Below are 20403 nucleotides of genomic sequence, written 5' to 3' on the forward strand. Positions count from 1 at the left end.
GAGGATATTGGTGGGAGTACATTAGCTAGCTGCAGGAATATAGTAGTATTGTAGGCTAGTAGAAGTAGTAGCAGGCTAGTACAAGTAGTATTGTTGGCTAGTAGTAGTAGAAGTAGCAATAGAAGTAGTAGTAGGCCCAGTAGTCTAGTGGTAGTTTTAATAGTAGTAGAAGTAGTAGGAGGTTAGTACTAGTAGTATCATAGGTTAGTAGTCGTAGCAGTAATCATAGACGTAGTAGTAGTATGGTAGGTAGTAGGCCAAGTAGTCTAATTGTAGTAGTAGCAGCAGGCTAATGCTAGTATTAGTGCTAATACTAGCATTAGCCTGCTGCTACCTAGCTACTAATGCTAACTAGCACTACCCAGCACGAGCACTATAGTGCTACTAACACTCTTACTGCTACTATGTAGTAGTAATAGTAGTATCCTGGTAGTAGTGTGCTCAGTTGGGTTGTGCTAGTTAGCATTAGTAGCTAGGTAGCAGCAGGTTAATGCTAGTATGATTGAAGCTAATACTAGCACTAACCTGCTGCTACCTAGCTACTAATGCTAACTAGCACTACCCAGCACGAGCACTATAGTGCTACTAGTATTACTACTGCTACTATGTAGTAGTAATAGTAGTATCCTGGTAGTAGTGTGCTCAGTTGAAGGATTCAAACGAAACCGGAAGTTGAGGACGCGCATCCTCTCGTGCTCTCTGCTCGGATTCCTTTCTCTCCCGTGCGCTGTCCCTTTAAAAACACTCGGCGGTCTCCGGAGTTGCTCGTCGCCGCTCGTCACCGACCCCTTTCACTGCGGCTCCATCGCCGAGCGGACTGGCCCGCTGCTCTCATCCGAGACCTCCGTTGCAGACCGTCGGATCTATTAGAACCCGCTAAACGCCGGCTCCTGCCTGAAAAAGCCTCCAGCCTCCCGTCGAGATGCAGGCGATCAAATGCGTGGTGGTGGGCGACGGGTAAGAAAAGCACGCTCTACACCCAAACGGGAGCACCAGCACGTTTTTTTCTTCTTCTTCTCCTCATGTGTGATTCGGCGAAGCGTCCACGGATGGATGGATGATGGGGAGGATGCTATGGAGAGAGAGAGAGAGGGAGAGAGTGAAAAAAAGGGGCTGGGGCTCACCGATCCGTCGCTGTTCTGCGGTCGGTGCTCCGTAGATTTCCATCTATCCGTTTCGTGAATGCATTCGGTTTGATCGCGTATCGTGGCCTCCGGCTCATTGTGTGTGTGTGTGACGGTTCTAGGGAGCGGATGCGGGAACACCTACACGCCTCGTAGGCCACTGGAGGCAGGCTGAAGTGCTGATGCACGCTAAGGAATTTGTGGCCCTGTCAGTGGGCAAACAGGCCCCGCTGCCCTCATTCTGCACACACGGTGCCGTTTCTTACTCTGGAGCCCGTCAGGCTGCATGTGGCTGACAGTTGCAGCAGGATTGTCTTCGTATTTGTCAAATATAGATTAAGGCCCGGGGGGATATGTGTCTGGAAATAACATTTTATTATGATTTAATTCAGATTGTTGGCACAAAAAAAATATGTATGCATGTAATAGTAATATATCTGTATATCACAGATGGGTCGTGCAGAATGAGATGGTTGGGAATCCTATAAATATCCCACTTAAAGGAGCATGTCGTTGATTTTAAACATCACATTAGCTTTCTCCAGCCTTAAAAACAACCTGGGTGACGTCATCAACGTGGGTTTGGAACTGTGTGGTAAGATATAGGTGTGGGCGGGGTCTAAATGTGGGCTCAGATGTGTGAAAGCGAGCATTATTTGCACAAATATTGTTGTTATTCATGTGTATGGTGATGGTGTCTGCAGAAGGTACACGTTTGACTACTGGAAAGTTTATGATTATTACCCCCAAATGTTCAATATATGCCTTTTAAAAAAAATATATGTGACAGAAGGAAAAGCTCAGCACTGAATTCCAGTGTGAATGTTTTGAATAAGACATGTTTAGGATGGATTCTGCAGCTGTGCAGCAGTGTTTTGGTGCCACCTGCAAAAGCCAACAGTTTTCATACTTCTCATTTGGCCATCTCCATGGCAACAGTAACCAAGGCTCATGGGAATTGTAGTAAGGAGAACCTTCAAACTGGTGGCTATGATTAGAAACCTAGAAATTGAGAGAGGAAACAGGAATTTAGCTCCTCCCATAATAATAATAATAGTATAAAGTGCTGCAGTATGACTTCCATATAGATGTCTTTCTGAAGCAAAACATAAAGTATCATAAATGTTTGAGATTATTTTCTTCAATAATTCAAAAGGCCAGTGGCTAAATCCCATTGGCCTTTTGTCAAGAGAACCAGGGAGATGTTGACTTCCTGATTGGCCCACATACATATGTCATTCCTGCAGCTCTCTATAAATACACAATATCAAGTTGCATTATGGGAACTGTAGGTTTTTTTAGGTACTCGAAATTGGGATTGAACTTTCAGGATAATCTCGCACCGATTCTGTCCCTTCGTTTAAAAATCTGTCCCTCACTTAGGGATTGTTACGTCCTCGTCCTCTGTCCTGATCTTCATCCCAACCAGAGGAATCGACTGACCTCAAATCAGACGCACACACACACACACACACACACACACACACACACACACACACACACACACACACACACACACACACACACTAGCAATGTGTGTCATCACCATTCGGTGCATCTGTTAATGCGTGAGCACACAGCCAATACCCATTCCATGATGTCACCACCCATCTGTCTACCAACCAGGACACAGCCTCCAGTTATGACTAGTGAAGCCAACGCTGAAGTGCCTTAAACCTGCATTCTCTCTGCTGGCCATCAGGGGGCCATCACTCCTCTCTGATTGCATGGAAGTCTATGAGAAAGTGACCCTACTTCTCTCTGCTGGCCACCAGGGGGCGACTCCTCTCTGGTTGTATAGAAGTCTATGAGAAAATGGTCCTACTTCTCTCTTGATGTATTATCTCAGTAAACATTGTAAACATGAGTTTATGGTCTCAATCTCTAGTTTCAAGTCTTCTTCAATCCAGCATGATGTTCATTTAGTACATTATGGTCCATTTAGAGTCCACCAGACCAGAAAGCGGGGGATGCTTTAGGGGGCGGGGCTACCTTGTGATTGACAGCTTGCTACCAATGCAGTTAGCTATAAGATGACTTTAACACTTAGCTGTAAATGATGGAGCTAACTTTGTGAACAGCTTCCCACCAGAAACCAGATGGATCCAGATCCATTAAGGCCGCTGCTCTGCTCCACCCCTTGACCCCGTGTCATGTAGTAGAGTGGAGGAGGGGAGGGCTGTGTTACTCTAAGTAGGAGAGGTAGGGGGTTTGAGTCGGGGGGGGGGGGGGGGGGGTATCATAGGGGGCTTCTGTGTCCCTCAGGCAACATGAATGTAGGCCAGTGTCTGTGTGGCAGTAAAGCAGCCTCTCTTTACACTCTCTAGTACACACTGGAGTTGTGGAGCTGTATTCTGATGTTGTCCTCTTCCTCAGGGCTGTGGGTAAGACCTGTCTGCTGATCAGCTACACCACCAATGCCTTCCCCGGTGAATACATCCCCACCGTGTGAGTAGACCACACTCTGCGTTGGCAAGAGTCTGCCGAGACCGGCAGACCTGCGTTACCATTCAATATACTGCAATATATTTCAATACTGTAAGCGAGGCAATGTGTCCTTGATTCTAATTCAGGAACTCTGTCGTAGTATTAAAGAAAAAAACTCATCTACATCTATACTTTACTAGCTATAAATGTAATACATCTGGATGCATTGACATAGTAGGATACACTGCAAATGAATAATCAAGGCTAATTTATGAAAATGTTGTTTTTAAATATGATCTTTGCATCAAAACTTTGTCTTGTCAGGCCTTTAAATTGCTGGATTAGTAAAAACAAAACAAATTAAAACAAAAAGCATGACAAGTTAGCAAATACCTACTGAAGAAGACCATTAGATACGCTTGAAAGGTCTAGAAAAGCTAGTAAACGGATTGATTTCTTCTGTCAGATTATGTACAAACAGGAAATGAACTACACCACTGCATATATGGTGATATTGCAAAGGACGACTGCACATTGAGATAGATTATATAGTTGGTCAACTTTGAAATGATTCTCATGTATCAAGTCTCAAAGTATATTTAAGTAACGTGGTTACTTCTGGAGCAGAACTCGGATGTTCTGGTCTGACTTCATCTCTCTAAACGGGGGATTCGGTTCCCTAAACAAAGAGTTTTTCGGAGATGCAACAAGGTCTCTCTACAGTAGGTGTATACACTCTCTCTAACTGCATCTTTGCTCCGTGTGGTATCCGCCTCCCTGCAGCTTTGACAACTACTCCGCCAATGTGATGGTGGATGGGAAACCAGTGAATCTGGGCCTTTGGGATACGGCAGGACAGGAGGACTACGATAGGCTCAGACCACTGTCTTACCCACAGACGGTATTCAAACGCCTTCCTCCCAACCGCACACACACACACACACACACACACACACACACACACACACACACACACACACACACACACACAGGTTTACAACATGTATAGATTCAAACAATAGTAAATAATAGAAATATGAATAAGTAAGTGACTACAACCACTGAGAGGAGACAAAGCACAAAGACTTCTGGGAAAAAGAGGAAGTCCCCCGGCAGTCTAGGCCTATAGCAGCTTCACTAAGGGCTGGTCCAAGACAGGCCTGAGCCAGCCCTAAGTATACCAAGACAACCTCCCTGGTTCTGTTGCTAAAAGTAGAAACAAATAGTTTAAAAAACCTAAACAAATCTGGATAACATAAAACACACACACACACACACAAAGACACACACACACACATCCATCTCAACTAGCCGTCTCTCTGATTCTCTCCCAGGATGTGTTCTTGATATGCTTCTCCCTGGTCAGTCCGGCCTCCTTTGAGAACGTCCGAGCTAAGGTCAGTACGCTGACCTGCCTCCCCTTCACCCCCCCCCTTCCAATGCCGAGTCTGACCACTAGAGGCACATCTCTTGCTCCGCCTGGCTAACCACGCTGCTTGTTCAGCCCTCGTCTTAGAACAGTCTGAACGACGTGTTGTAAGGTGAGGTCTGAACGAGTCCCAACACTCTGCAGAGGGAGCGTGACGGTCCGCTGTGGTTTCGTCTGCTGAGGGTCATGAGACGCTCTCATATGAAACCACGCTGTTTTTCTGCAGGTCCGGCCTCCCTCTGTAGAGTTTTTTATCATCATGTGATGCGACTGGAGGAGGCCCCTGCCTCAGGATGTTTTTATATACGTACAACTATACTTCCATTCATGCAGCGCTACGAATAAAAACCCTTCTCCGAGCTCTGTTGAATGTCACGGGGGATAAAAGGCGCTCGACACTCTGCTTCCATATCTGCTAACTGTTTCTCTTTCTCCTCTCACTCACTTTGTCCTTTTTGTATACGCAAATGTGTGTGTGTGTGTGGTGCACTAGTGGTACCCCGAGGTGAGACACCACTGCCCCAACACGCCCATCATCCTGGTGGGCACCAAGCTGGATCTGCGAGATGACAAGGACACCATCGAGAGGCTGCGAGACAAGAAGCTGTCCCCCATCACCTACCCGCAGGGCCTCGCCATGGCGAGGGAGATCGGTGAGGAGGCGTTCTGTGTGGAGATATGTGTTCATGCTGATGGGTGACGTATACGAGCCTCCAGTTCAAACGTAGGGAGATCTTACAGTCAGGTCGGCTGTAGTCCCTGGGAAATGTTATAATAGGCTCCCATAAAAAAGAATCAATATGGAATACTATTACCACGTTAATGAATTGAGTTTGTGGCTGTGTTACTCACATTAAGTATAGTGTTTTCATTGATTTGCAATGCATGATGGTACACACTGTTGGACACAACGTTGGAATGTGGTTCCCTGTTTATTCCTATTTAAATGCATCAATAATCACTTTTAAACCAGATGCAATGATTTACATTATCTGTCACAATTACCCAGGTGAAATTAATTCATGCATAACATTAGTTTGGAGCTATAAAAGACAAGACATTTGCAAAAATGATTCCAACTTTATGGGGAAACCCTGTATTTTCATGGATTTCATGGCCACTAGTTAGTTTAGGAACACGAGATGGATGATGGATGGATAGATGGATAGAAGTCTCTATTCCACAGCTACAAATCAACATAAAATAAATAAATATAAATATAAAATCTGCGTATTTACCTCCGCTCATTGCCTGTTTGGTTAAAGGATCCGTCCGAAGCATACTGAGGCTGTCAGGTTGACGAGAAGTCCTTTTTTCCCACGCTTCCTCAGGGGCCGTGAAGTACCTGGAGTGCTCCGCGCTGACCCAGCGAGGCCTGAAGACGGTATTCGACGAGGCCATCCGAGCCGTGCTCTGCCCTCCGCCCGTGAAGAAGAGGGGGAAGAGGTGCACCGTGTTCTGAGGAAGGAGGAGCGCCCGCCGAAACACGACACTTACATCACCATGAACAACAACCACTACTTCTCTGAGAGGATGAGAGAGAAAACTAGCGAGAGTGAGTGTGCACTGCTGAGATTGCTTTCTTTATATTGATGTTTTTTCAAAGCGATATTGGTACCAAGGCCGATATTGAATCCAGTTTTTTTACCATTACCGACTAGGCTCATGGGTCGTCTGTGAAAAGACATCGACTGTCCACCTCCTTTGTACTCATTGAACCACATCAAGTTGCCACTGAGGGCTGATTAAAAAGGTTTCTATTTACTCGTCCACATACTGCAACATCTCTTGTGTTTTCAGCCACGCTTGCTTGAATTAATGCAGTGTCGACTCGGTAGAAAGTGAACTATGAGAAAACGCCCTCAGGTCTGAAGTTACCCTCAGCTCCTGGTCTAAGATCAGCACTTGGCATGTACACACACACAAATCAACAAACTGCCTGCATTCACGAAAAGTTCACAAACAGCGCACGGCCTCTTCAATGTACATAATGCTTTTTTTTTAAAGTTAAATTTAAATTCTGGTTTATTACAACCTTATTTTTGTAGTTTTAGCCCTCATTCTAATTAGTAATAACGTCGTAGATGAGATTTTAAAGAGTCAAGAAACACAAGAACGAGCTTAAATGCAACTCCAGCGGTTGAAATGGGCCCTAAATCGACTTTAAAGAGGACCTATTATTCTTTTCCACTATGTTAGTTTTCCTTTAGTGCGTTCTTTAATGTAGTTGTTTTTTTTTTTGCTTATGTCAAAGTCTAAAGTCTAAGTTACTCTCCCCCACAGAAGCTCAGATTCAGTCTCCATTCAAATCGGACATTTTTCCTCCGTTAAGTCGTGATGTCACCAAGTAATTAGCATAATATCTCCCCAGCCGCCCTCAAAGAACGTGAGTAGGAGAGGAGTGTAACTGTCCTTCGTATGGACTTCTAGAGGAAGAGGAGGAGGCTAAAATTAACTTTTCAACCATCAAATCAAATCCCTCCCAGCGTTAAGTCCCGCCTCTTTCCTACGAAGTCACCATACGAAGATAAGCGACTCTGGAGATGATTCAGCTCCACTTTTCCTTATTTTAGTTTTGTGCCAAACAACATCGAGTCTTTTACTGCTCGGGATTTTAACCCTTTGGAATATTTCAGCAATCATTTGAATGCATAACATAATTGGTACTGATCTGAATGATGGACAAAACTATGAGCATGTTACCTCTGAAAGGGATTACATGGAAGAGACCTAGCAGTCGGAAAAAAAATACTTTTAACTCCAGTGTCCCTGAACTCATCACACGTTTTTTGGGGCTTGAAACCTTCAGCTAATCCTCAATCCTATAAATTCATATAGGGATAATAATCCTATAAATCATTCTTGACATCGTTGAATAGTTAGTTTGACAAAATAAATCACACGAGTTCCACTTACTTGGTTCTCCCGGAGCTTTCAGACGAGTTATAGCTGTTAATACAAGAATTGATTAATATGGTTGAAGGCTCTGGGAAAAAAAAAACACTGAATTCAGATCATTTTGTCAAATTACCTGTTTTTTACTTACGGAAACATTTTTTTTGGCGATCCATTTATGGTGGGAAAAAAATGATCACGATTGTGTTCTCGTTTTTGACCAAACATCTGATCTTAGTCAAGTGTCTTTGGGTAATTTCAATAAACTGTGAACACGTGACAGACGAGCATGCCAAACATGGGGGCTGTACAACCTCGCTGCCTGAGATCTGCCTCTGGGGGCGGAGGAGCTTGCATGGGTCTTAAAATATTCTGTCTTAATTTATCCCATCGTGTAGTTTGTCTCTGTCCCTGTGTGTGTGTGTGTGTGTGTGTGTGTGTGTGTGTATGAACGCTGGTGTGTGTGTGTGAGCCTGTGTGTGTGTGAGAGAGAGCGTGTGTCGGTATCAGTGAGACAGGCTTCGTTTCACATTTGGAGGGTAGTGCATAAAAGACAGTATTGTTTTGAGCCAAGTTTTTTAGTGTCCCGTTTTTGGTACTATTTCATATTGTATTGTAGTAATACACGAGACTTTTCAACAATCTGTGGACATAAAGAAAGAAAAAAAAATATGGGATATTAACGACATCTAGTGATGTACAGAATAATCCTTAGAAAAAGGAATGCGTTATGAATATCTATCTACATGTACCTGGATATTTAGCTCTTGAAACTAAAAACAATTCAAACTAAAGGGATTATAGTCGCTTGTGTTGAAGTTAGAAGTGTTGCTAACAGTGTACAATAAAAGGGGGCGGATGGCGCCTTTTTATGAAATGCATTTCTGTATGGTTTACAGGTCTGCAGTGTGTCTGTCTCCCTCGTGTGGCGAGACGCAGCACTGCGGTCCCCTGCTCCGTCACGCTAGTCTTTGGTTGGCATAGCAACTGTGTGGTTGAATCATGTCGTGTGGTCCTGCCTAGCTAAGGTGTTGAAATGTAGACGAGAAAAAAAAAAAACGCAGCGAAAAAACATTCTAATCTACTATTGCATGGAAGTTCTCTGGTTATTTGACCCACTGTAATTCTTAGGAGAGGTTGTATAATGAAATGCATTGGCCATGTACGTATGTAATGTAAGATGACTTGTATACTTGTTCCAACTCTGTTTGTCTTATTTTTTATTACTTCACATGTCTGTGTGGTGAAATATTTCAATTTTTTGTATACTAAATACAAATGTATATGTAAGGTACTCTGGATCCTGTCTCGTCTCTTCTTAGGCACGCACACATAAACATGATATTTGGAATTAAGCACCTTTGCTGCTTTTCGATGTATAAAATGAAGAATTTGAAGACATAACCCAGGATTAAAGGAAACCGTAACAGACTTTATAGTATCAGTTAATTGATTGAGCTGGAAAAGAATCATTAGCTGCTGCCATCTAGTCCAAAATATCTGCATCTCTGCCTCAGAATGAAAGATGTTCAGCTAAAACAAAGCAATACAGACAAGGGAATTATTAGAGAAAAGTGACCCCTTTAATATGTTGACATTTTTGGGGGTCCCGGCCAGGTTAAGATACATTGCCATACACAAAATGATCAAAACGAAAACAAAATGATCGGCTTATATAAGAAAGTTTTGGGACAGAGAAGAAAAATAAAATATAAAAAACCCTTGCACTACAGCCAAACCGTAGCAGCCTCTGGTGACATCACAGTATAAAGCAGTAGTAGAAGTACACAGGGAGTAGAAGGCAGGGCGGTGTGCAAAGACGAGGCTCGCTCAACAGGCCAGGAAGCCTCCGTCCACCGGCAGAGTGACTCCATGCGTCATGCTGCTCTTATCGCTCAGCAGGAATAAGATGGTGTTCACCACGTCCTCCACCTCTGTGCGCACACACACACACAACACACACACACACACACACACACACACACACACACACACACACACACACACACACACACACACACACACACACACACACACACACACACACACACACACGGTTAGATTACATTGAACTGTAGAATGATGGCTATCGTGGTGCTAAGGTAGCAGCTAGGTGGCTAACGCTAACAAGCTGTGGCAAGTTTCAAGGCACTTCAGCTGCGGCTTCACTTCTCAGAACTGGAACCAGATGGACTGGTGAAAGGCAAGCCTTTCACTATGTGCATGCTGGGTAAGGGTGGGATCGGTACGTGTATACAGGCGGTCTGACCTGCGAAGCGGCCCAGGGGGATGCGGGACAACATGGGTTGGGCTTTTTCCGGGTGGCTCCAGCCCAGACGACCCCTTTCGGTCATCACCACGGTGGGGTTCACGCTGTTCACGCGGATCTGATCAGAACACATAAAGCTACAGTTGGTCACTTTAATGGAAATGTATAAAACTATGTCTATATCCCGGCAGTAGAACCTGAGACAGATAATCTGTGAAAATGACCCAGTTCCTCTTCTTCCTCTTACTCCCTTCATGACATTTGAACGATTCCACAGTGCCAGAAGTTGTTGCTCTGCTGTGTGAGTGTGAGGGCTCACCTGATGGGGTCCCAGCTCCAGAGCCATCACTTTAGTCAGCATGTCCAGAGCTCCTTTAGTGGCACCTGAACGATGACAGGAGCTTAACTGTCACCAGGGTGAAACATGTGACCCTCCCCTTGGATTGAAGGTGGAGGTTAGCAGCATGAAGGTGGATGTGGGTGTAACTTACAGTAGACGGCGTGGTCTCGGAGGGCACACTGTGAGGCCTGGCTGGACACGTTCACGATGGAGCCTCCTGATCCTCTGGCCTTCATACCGCGGGCCACTATCTGATCACAGACACGGAGCTCACAGACACAGAGCTCACAGACACAGAGCTCACAGACAGGGATCACAGACACAGAGCTCACAGACACAGAGCTCACAGACACGGAGCTCACAGACACAGAGCTCACAGACACAGCGTGGTGTATGTATGAACTATTCTCTTACCTGGGAGACTTGCAGCACAGCTTTCACATTCACATTGAATAAACTGGAGATGAAATCACACCATAGAAGTGTTTATTTGGACTCTTATGTTAATCTTTAAAGTTATATTGTTTGTCTTACTGGTCAAACTTGTCGGGCGTGACCTCCAGAAACGGCTGCAGGTTGCAACAGGCGGCGTTATTCACCAGCAGGTTGATGGGGCCGAGGTCCCGCAGGGCGCCCTCCGTGGCCCCCCAGTCTGCCAAGTCCACACACACCGGGGTGATGGACGCACACTGTGAGAGGAAACACAGCGGCGTGGTTCAAAGAAATTCAGAGAAAAAAGTCCCAAATTTACAGGTTTATTAAGAGCACGGACGGCATCAGTCCCAGGACCGTCAGGCACCACCTATAAAATCTACAAATGCTGCCCACTTCTCCTGAAGAGGCTCTCAAAGCTCCTACGGACACTGTGGAAGAAGAAGCTGGAACCCAGCTCAATTCCACAAGACCAGTTCCGGGAGATTTCCCTTCTGGATGTAGAAGGGAAAATCTTCTGGTCCATCATCGCCAAAAGGCTAACAACATACCTGCTTGCCAATGAGTTCATCAATCCCAGTTCCAAAAAGGAGGAGTGCCAGGATATTGTGGCTGCATCAAGGAAGCCAAGAGAAATAACAACACACTCTCTGTCATTTGGCTAGATCTTGCCAAAGCCTATCCAAGCATCCCTTACCAGCTGATCCGAAAGGCATTGGATCACTACCAAGTTCCATCGGAGGTAGTTGAGCTTGTAATGGCACACATGGATGCGTTGCGGATGAGGTTCACAATGGGAAGCGTCATCACCAAATGGCTTGAGAAAGGGCATCATGGCAGGATGAACAATTTCCGTGGCCCTGTTCATAACAGCTATGAATCTGTTGCTAACAACAGGAGCGATGCAGTGTAGAGGCATGAAAGCAGATGACGGCACAAGACACCCCGCCTGTCTGGCTTTTACGGATGACGTGACTGTGAATACTCCATCTATCCAGGGCACACAGTGGACCCTGAGCACTAGGAACAGATAGCGACTTGGTCACGCCTGCAGTTTAAACCGGAAAAGTCAAGGAGCCTCTGTATCTTGAAGGGGAAGCTAACGGGCAACACCTTCAGCATCCAAGGCGCAGAGATCCCCACAATCCAACACCAAAGGATCTGATGCCTTGGAAAGCAGTACGACAGCTCCCTAAACGACAGCGACAATTTAGCTAGCACCAAAGCCCAGCTGAACACCTGGCTCGAGGCAGTCGAAGACAGCCAACTGCTCAGGAGGTTTAAAGTCTGGTGCTTCCAGTATGGCATCATACCCCAGCTGCAATGGCCCTTCCTACTCTATGAATTTCCCATGTCCCAAGTAGAAGGAATGGAAAGACTGTGCAGCAAGTTCTTGCGGAAATGGCTTGGAGTCCCCCCATCATTCAATACAATCAACCTGTACAGTAAGACCTCTAAGCTTCCTCTGCCAGTCTCATCGGTGGAGGAGTTTAAAGCCACCAAGGCAAGGGCAGTTAATATACTCCTTTGGTCTGAGGATGGGAAAGTAAGACACACAAGCAAGACCATCAAATGCGGCAGAAAGTGGAAGCCCCAACAAGCCGTAAGCAGAATCTCACTGGAAACACCAGGAAATCATGGGCGTGGTATATAAGGGACGACTGGGCCTGGGTCACTACAGCGAGAAGAGGTGGAGCAGGGCTGATGCCAGGGCCAGAAGAGGTCTTGTGGTCTTGCTATCCAGGAGCACAAAAACAATAATTGTTGCTGAGCTTACGGTACCCTGGGAAGAGAGGCTGGCCACATCCCACCAACTGAAGAAAGCCAAATACCAGGACCTAGTCGACGAAGCTGTGTTAAAGGGGTGGCATGCAACCAGCTACCCCATTGAAGTTGGCTGCAGCAGGTTCCCAGCAAAATCGGTGAGCTACTTCCTGTAGAGGGTGGGGCTGGAACCCAAACAGCTGAAGAAAGCCACCAGGGAGTCCAGCTCAAGATGGCTGTGGCTGAAGAGAGCCCACAGTTGGAACCCTTCTGCAGGTGAAGGCTAGTCAGTCTTTGCTGACCCACTCAGGCGAGGTGTCCAGGTTAAGGGGCAAAACACCTGAGACCCTGAGATCCCTGCTGACGATGTGGAAGGGTTCCAACAATGTGGATGCTCAAAGGAATTCCATCTTAGAAGAAGATCAGCATCACCGTAGTTGGTGTAGTTCCTAGTTGTAGCTCGTGGTAAAGCATCTTTGATGTTTATTTCACCCAGTCATATAGTTACAAGAAACAAATAACTCACTTGCTGTGTATGATGATTCCATATTGCTCTGTCTGTGGGTACTTATTTATAAATGTTTTTTTATTACTTTTAAATCGCCTTGTTTACATATAAAAACACAACTGTTGCAACATTCGGAGTAACCTAATATTTTGTTTTAAATATAAAGACACACAACGCTCCAGAGTAGTACCTCCTGCAGCAGACTGTCCAGGTCGGCCTGCGTCCGTGTGACCGCGGTGACCTTTGACCCGCAGCGTGCCAGAGCCAGAGCCGTGGCCCTGCCGATGCCTGAGACACGAAACATCCATAAACACAAAGACTTATTACAGAGTGGAGCTGCTGCTGTTGGGACTCATCCCTTCCTCAGACTGAAAAAAGGCTGTTATTCTATGCATTTCTCTCAGTGTGTTTGGGACCAACGACACAGAGCGGACCGCTTATAAATGATAAATTACCTCATTGCCAGTTCTACCAAGCCTTAACATGTGTTTGTGTTTCCTGCAGGGCATAAAGGATGTAATAAAGGATGTAATTTCTAAAGTAGGTGTGAGTGTTTGCACAAAGAACCATCTCATCTCGTCTCGTGTGTGTGTGTGTGTGTGTGTGTGTGTGTGTGTGTGTGTGTGTGTCTACCTTTTCCTGCTCCGGTGACTAGTGCTCGTTTTCCTGTAAATGAAATGTCCATGATCGATCAGGTCCGTCCGTCGGGATCAGCTGCTGCAGATCGATATAACAAGACAGACAGTTAATACCAGAGCGAGGAGAAGCGATCAGTCACGTGACTCGTTCGCGTCCAGTCAGGAAGTGATCGAGCTAAACTTAAAAAACTAAACTCTACTGCAACGTCACCCCTGAATCCGCCTCACGTTCTCTGCGTCCAAATACCGGATCCGGTGTGGTTTCTGGTCTCCGGGCTGCAGGAAGCAGGGTCTCCTGTAGGGATGGGCGGTTCGATCCAAATATCGATACCAAGGTGAGTATTGGTATTGGATCTACCAGCGTGATGAGATTGATATTTTTGTTGCAGTTTCTCTTCTATAAGTTCAGCAAATCACTGGGATTTCTTCAGAGTTTGTGTGAGTGCAGTGTCTCTCTCAGTCCCCTCCCTTCCTCTCCCCCTCCCCTGCTGCCTGTAAAAGGCAAACATGTTAACAAATATTGCAATAACCATGCAATCTCTGGATCAACTCCTCTGCCTCCAACCCCAGGAAACTCCTCTCCATGTTCTCCTCCCTCCTCACCCCTCCTTCCTCCCTCACTGCCGATGACTTTGCAACTTACTTTGCCAAGAAAGTTAATGACATCAGCTCCTCAATCACGCCTATTCCCTCCCAGAAAACTTCTCCACTAACTCTCAGCTCTGATGGTCTTACCAGCTTTACCCCCCTCACCTCTGAAGACGTTCACACACTTGTTACATCTAACCGTGCCACCACCTGCTCCCTTGACCCGATTCCCTCCTCTCTTCTCCAAGACATCTCACACGACATCTTGCCATTCCTCACCACCCTGATCAACTCCTCCCTCACCTCAGGTGTCATTCCAGCGGCTTTTAAGACGGCTACAGTGAAGCCCCTCTTTAAAAAACCCACCCTAGACGCTACTGACATCCAAAGCTACAGACCTGTATCTCTTCTTTCATTCCTCTCTAAAACCTTGGAACGTGCCGCCTACAACCAACTGTCATCCTATCTCTTGCTGAACAACCTCCTAGACCCTAATCAATCAGGATTCAGGACTGCTCACTCCACTGAGACGGCCCTCCTCACAGTGACCGAGTCCCTGCGAGACGCCAGAGCCTCGTCCCACTCCTCCGTTCTCGTTCTCAACCTATCTGCTGCATTCGACACAGTCAACCATCACATCCTCCTCTCCACTCTGGCTGAACTTGGCATCACTGACTCTGCTCTCACCTGGTTTACATATACCTGACAAATCGCACCTTTCAGGTCACATGGAATGGCTCTATGTCCAAACCCTGTTCTCTGGACACGGGTGTCCCTCAAGGCTCAGTATTAGGACCACTTACAGACCATTATAGTCGCTTGTGTTGAAGTTAGAAGTGTTGCTAACAGTGTACAATAAAAGGGGGCGGATGGCACCTTTTTATGAAATGCATTTCTGTATGGTTTACAGGTCTGCAGTGTGTCTGTCTCCCTCGTGTGGCGAGACGCAGCACTGCGGTCCCCTGCTCCGTCACGCTAGTCTTTGGTTGGCATAGCAACTGTGTGGTTGAATCATGTCGTGTGGTCCTGCCTAGCTAAGGTGTTGAAATGTAGACGAGAAAAAAAAAACGCAGCGAAAAAACATTCTAATCTACTATTGCATGGAAGTTCTCTGGTTATTTGACCCACTGTAATTCTTAGGAGAGGTTGTATAATGAAATGCATTGGCCATGTACGTATGTAATGTAAGATGACTTGTATACTTGTTCCAACTCTGTTTGTCTTATTTTTTATTACTTCACATGTCTATGTGGTGAAATATTTCAATTTTTTGTATACTAAATACAAATGTATATGTAAGGTACTCTGGATCCTGTCTCGTCTCTTCTTAGGCACGCACACATAAATATGAAGAATTTGAAGACATTACCTGGGACTTAAAGGAGTCATCACCAGGAAATCGCAATTTCTCTTGTTAAAACATGCATATCTGTGTTTGACCTCAGTTGAAACTTGCCTGAAAGGCTGGAGTTTGAAAGTGGCGCCGTTTTTTCGCTTCTGCTCTTTTTCCGAACAGGAATAGCACACAAGGGTGTGCATTCCTAAAGCACGAGATTTTGATTCTGCGCCTTCGGTGACGTCACCGTGGCGGCTACTTGCATAAGCCCACCCCTCTTTCACCACCCAACCCCGCCCCGTCCGCTACCTGAAATCGCCGAAGCGCCGCCATTATGTTTTGGAGTCTGCATGCAGGCAAGCCCCCCCGGCTCTGTCCTTCCTGCGGCGAATCAACGCGCGCCTCATTACATATTATACAATGCACATCCGGACCAGTCAAAACCTCGCGCGTAATCTCGCGTGATAAAATCGCGGTACGAAAAAGGGTCAGAACAAGCTCAATGTTTGATTACATTTTTTTTTTTTTTTTCTAATAAGTTTTACGAATTGATCCAAAGCGATCCAAGGGGGGCTGGATACGTATAAAACCAGGTTATGACTCCTTTAAGGAAACCGTAACAGACTTTATAATATCAGAACTTAATTGATAGATCTAGAAAAGAATCATTAGCCGCTGCCATCTAGTCCAAAATATCTGCATCTCTACCTCAGAATGAAAGATGTTCAGCTAAAACAAAGCAATACAGACAAGGGAATTATTAGAGAAAAGTGACCCCTTTAATATGTTGACATTTTTGGGGGTCCAGGCCAGGTTAAGATACATTGCCATACACAAAATGATCAAAACGGCAATTATATTTCGGCTTATATTACACTAGTGGCAGTTAAAAGAAATAAAAACCGTAGCAGCCTCTGGTGACATCACAGTATAAAGCAGTGAGGCGATGACACAGGAAGTAGAAGGAAGGGCGGTGTGCAAAGATGAGGCTCGCTCAACAGGCCAGGAAGCCTCCATCCACCGGCAGAGTGACTCCATGAGTCATGCTGCTCTTATCGCTCAGCAGGAATAAGATGGTGTTCACCACGTCCTCCACCTCTGCACACACACAAACACACACACACACACACACACACTTATCAATACTCCATAATTCCATTTATAGCCAGGCTCATGGTTAGATTACATTGAACTGCAGAATGATGGCTATCGTGGTGCTAAGGTAGCAGCTAGGTGGCTAATGCTAACAAGCTGTGGCAAGTTTCAAGGCACTCCAGCTGTGGCTTCACTTCTCAGAACTGGAACGTTTGAACCAGACGTACTGGTGAACTTTCCATGGTGCTTGCCTTTCACTAAGTGCATGCTGGGTAATGGTGGGATCAGTATGTGTATGTCTGACCTGCGAAGCGGCCCAGGGGGATGCGGGACAACATCGGTTGGGCTTTTTCCGGGTTGCTCCAGCCCAGACGACCCATATCGGTCATCACCACGGTGGGGTTCACGCTGTTCACGCGGATCTGGAAATGAATAAAACCGTCTCTGTATCCTGACAGTAGAACCTGATCCAGTTCCTCTTACTCCCTTCATGACATTTCCATGATTCCACAGTGCCAGAAGAAAAATAACCAATCAGAGGAGTGTCTTACTCAGCTGCCAATCACTGTTCACGAAGCTTGTGATCTCTTTTAAGATAATCATAAAGCCTGCAGGTTATCGTTAGGCAGCTTCTGCCTTGATACAGGTAACCTAGAAGAATATAATAATTTAATATTATAATAATATTCACTCCAGCTGGGTTCCAGAAAGCCAAAATCACCCTCATTCAGACATGTTTAAGTCCTAGTCCAGAGTTTCTGGATGAATGTGCTAGAATGAGGTCTGCATTCTCCAGAGGAAGGACCAGAATATTATTTCCACGTGACCAAGGGAAGTTGTTGCTCTGCTGTGTGAGTGTGAGGGCTCACCTGATGGGGTCCCAGCTCCAGAGCCATCACTTTAGTCAGCATGTCCAGAGCTCCTTTAGTGGCACCTGAACGATGACAGGATCTTAACTGTCACCAGGGTGAATCATGTGACCCTCCCCTTGGACTGAAGGTGGAAGTTAGCAGCAGGAAGGTGGATGTGGGTGTAACTCACAGTAGACGGCGTGGTCTCGGAGGGCACACTGTGAGGCCTGGCTGGACACGTTCACGATGGAGCCTCCTGATCCTCTGGCCTTCATACCGCGGGCCACTATCTGATCACAGACACAGAGCTCACAGACACGGAGCTCACAGACACGGAGCTCACAGACAGGGATCACAGACACAGAGCTCACAGACACAGCGTGATGTATGTAGGACATGTATGAACTATTCTCTTACCTGGGAGACATGCAGCACAGCTTTCACATTCACATTAAATAACCTGGAGATGAAATCACACCATAGAAGTGTTTATTCGGACCCTTATGTTCATAATCAAAGCTATATTGTTTGTCTTACTGGTCAAACTTGTCGGGCGTGACCTCCAGAAACGGCTGCAGGTTGGAACAGGCGGCGTTATTCACCAGCAGGTCGATAGGGCCGAGGTCCCGCAGGGCGCCCTCCGTGGCCCCCCAGTCTGCCAAGTCCACACACACTGGGGTGATGGACGCACACTGGGAGAAAAAAGAGAAAAAAATCCCAAATTTACAGGTTTATTAAGTCATATAGTTACAAGAAACAAATAACTCACTAGCTGTATATGATGCCTGTGTGTATTATATTCCATATTACTCTGTTTCAATTATTATGCTTTGTGAAATTATGAATGTTAGCGTTTTATTATAGATTTTACACATTAAATAATTAAATCATTTTTTAAGAAAACTTTAAAAAAAAGTGTGGGTACTTATTTATTAATGTTTTTTATTATTTTTAAATCGCCTTGTTTACATATAAAAACATGACTACTGCAACATTCGGAGTAACCTAATGTGTGTTTAAGGTCATTAAAATAAATGAGAATAAATATAAAGACACACAACGCTCCAGAGTAGTACCTCCTGCAGCAGACTGTCCAGGTCGGCCTGCGTCCGTGTGACCGCGGTGACCTTTGACCCGCAACGTGCCAGAGCCAGAGCCGTGGCCCTGCCGATCCCTGAGACACAAAACATCCATAAACACAAAGACTTATTACAGAGTGGAGCTCCCCCACCCTCAGGCTGAACAGAGGCTTTTATTCTAGTCATCTCTCAGTGTGTTTGGGACCGACGACACAGAGCGGACCGCTTATAAATGATGAATTACCCCGTCATTGCCAGTTCTACAGAGCCTTAATCCTCATCCTGAATAGCTAAGTATATCAGTGGAGTGGTAGAGACCTGTCAATCACAAGGAAGCCCCGCCCCCTAAAGCATCCCCTGCTTTCTGGTCTGGTGGACTCTAAATGGACCATAATGTACTAAATGAACATCATGCTGGATTGAAGAAGACTTGAAACTAGAGATTGAGACCATAAACTCATGTTTACAATGTTTACTGAGATAATACATCAAGAGAGAAGTAGGACCATTTTCTCATAGACTTCTATACAACCAGAGAGGAGTCGCCCCCTGGTGGCCAGCAGAGAGAAGTAGGACCATTTTCTCATAGACTTCTATACAACCAGAGAGGAGTCGCCCCCTGGTGGCCAGCAGAGAGAAGTAGGACCATTTTCTCATAGACTTCTATACAACCAGAGAGGAGTCGCCACCTGGTGGCCAGCAGAGAGAAGTAGGACCATTTTCTCATAGACTTCTATACAACCAGAGAGGAGTCGCCCCCTGGTGGCCAGCAGAGAGAAGTAGGACCATTTTCTCATAGACTTCTATACAACCAGAGAGGAGTCGCCACCTGGTGGCCAGCAGAGAGAAGTAGGACCATTTTCTCATAGACTTCTATACAACCAGAGAGGAGTCGCCCCCTGGTGGCCAGCAGAGAGAATGACAGTTTAATGGACCTCTGGCGTCACTTTTCAGTTAATAATTAAACTATTGAGAACGACTATTTAGGGAGAACATTTAAATGGCCTGTGTGTGTGTGTGGGTTTTTGTCCTGCAGGGGGTAAAGGATGTCATTTCTAAAGTGACCTGTGGGTGTCAGTGTTTGCACAAAGAACCGTCTCGTCTCGTGTGTGTGTTGTCTCTACCTTTTCCTGCTCCGGTGACTAGCGCTCGTTTCCCTGTAAATGAAATGTCCATGATCGATCAGGTCCGTCCGTCGGGATCAGCTGCTGCAGATCGATATAACAAGACAAGACAGTTAATACCAGAGCGAGGAGAAGCGATCAGTCACGTGACTCGTTCGCGTCCAGTCAGGAAGTGATCGAGCTAAAGTTTAAAAAACTAAACTCTGCTGCAACGTCACCCCTGAATCCGCCTCACGTTCTCTGCGTCCAAAAACCGGATCCGGTTTGGTTTCTGGTCTCCGGGCTGCAGGACGGCTGCAGGAAGCGGGGTCTCCTGGGTTCCTCTGCACGGCTTTAACATTAACAGTCACCGCGCACGAGCATGGACCATGTCTCCCTAGTAACGTGCACGAGCATGGACCATGTCTCCCTAGTAACGTGCACGAGTATGGACCATGTCTCCCTAGTAACGTGCACGAGTATGGACCATGTCCCCCTAGTAACGTGCACGAGCACGGACCATTC

General features: G+C 45.9%; 3 protein-coding genes across 3 annotated transcripts; 1 reads left to right on the forward strand and 2 right to left on the reverse strand.

The window, feature by feature from the left end:
* Positions 1-786: 786 nt before the first annotated feature.
* Positions 787-9169, forward strand: rac3b (Rac family small GTPase 3b). Its single transcript, XM_084039432.1, has 6 exons — positions 787-957; positions 3501-3572; positions 4335-4452; positions 4886-4948; positions 5474-5633; positions 6312-9169. Exons 1-6 carry the CDS (start codon positions 923-925, stop codon positions 6440-6442), a joined length of 579 nt encoding a protein of 192 aa, XP_083895558.1. The 5' UTR covers positions 787-922; the 3' UTR covers positions 6443-9169.
* A 233-nt stretch (positions 9170-9402) lies between these two features.
* LOC311008346 (L-xylulose reductase-like) lies at positions 9403-14244 on the reverse strand. The gene is made up of 9 exons (XM_084001944.1): positions 14038-14244; positions 13822-13905; positions 13379-13476; positions 11019-11173; positions 10899-10941; positions 10636-10735; positions 10464-10528; positions 10145-10262; positions 9403-9809 (listed from the first exon to the last, which is right to left on the reverse strand). Exons 2-9 carry the CDS (start codon positions 13871-13873, stop codon positions 9706-9708), a joined length of 735 nt encoding a protein of 244 aa, XP_083858070.1. The 5' UTR covers positions 13874-13905; positions 14038-14244; the 3' UTR covers positions 9403-9705.
* A 2162-nt stretch (positions 14245-16406) lies between these two features.
* LOC311008345 (L-xylulose reductase-like) lies at positions 16407-20268 on the reverse strand. Its single transcript, XM_084001943.1, has 9 exons — positions 20118-20268; positions 19900-19983; positions 18773-18870; positions 18234-18388; positions 18114-18156; positions 17887-17986; positions 17715-17779; positions 17150-17267; positions 16407-16848 (listed from the first exon to the last, which is right to left on the reverse strand). Exons 2-9 carry the CDS (start codon positions 19949-19951, stop codon positions 16745-16747), a joined length of 735 nt encoding a protein of 244 aa, XP_083858069.1. The 5' UTR covers positions 19952-19983; positions 20118-20268; the 3' UTR covers positions 16407-16744.
* Between the last annotated feature and the right edge of the window lie 135 nt (positions 20269-20403).

This window comes from Eutrigla gurnardus (assembly GCF_963514095.1).
Source record: "Eutrigla gurnardus genome assembly, chromosome: 22".
NCBI classification, from domain to species: Eukaryota; Metazoa; Chordata; class Actinopteri; order Perciformes; family Triglidae; genus Eutrigla; species Eutrigla gurnardus.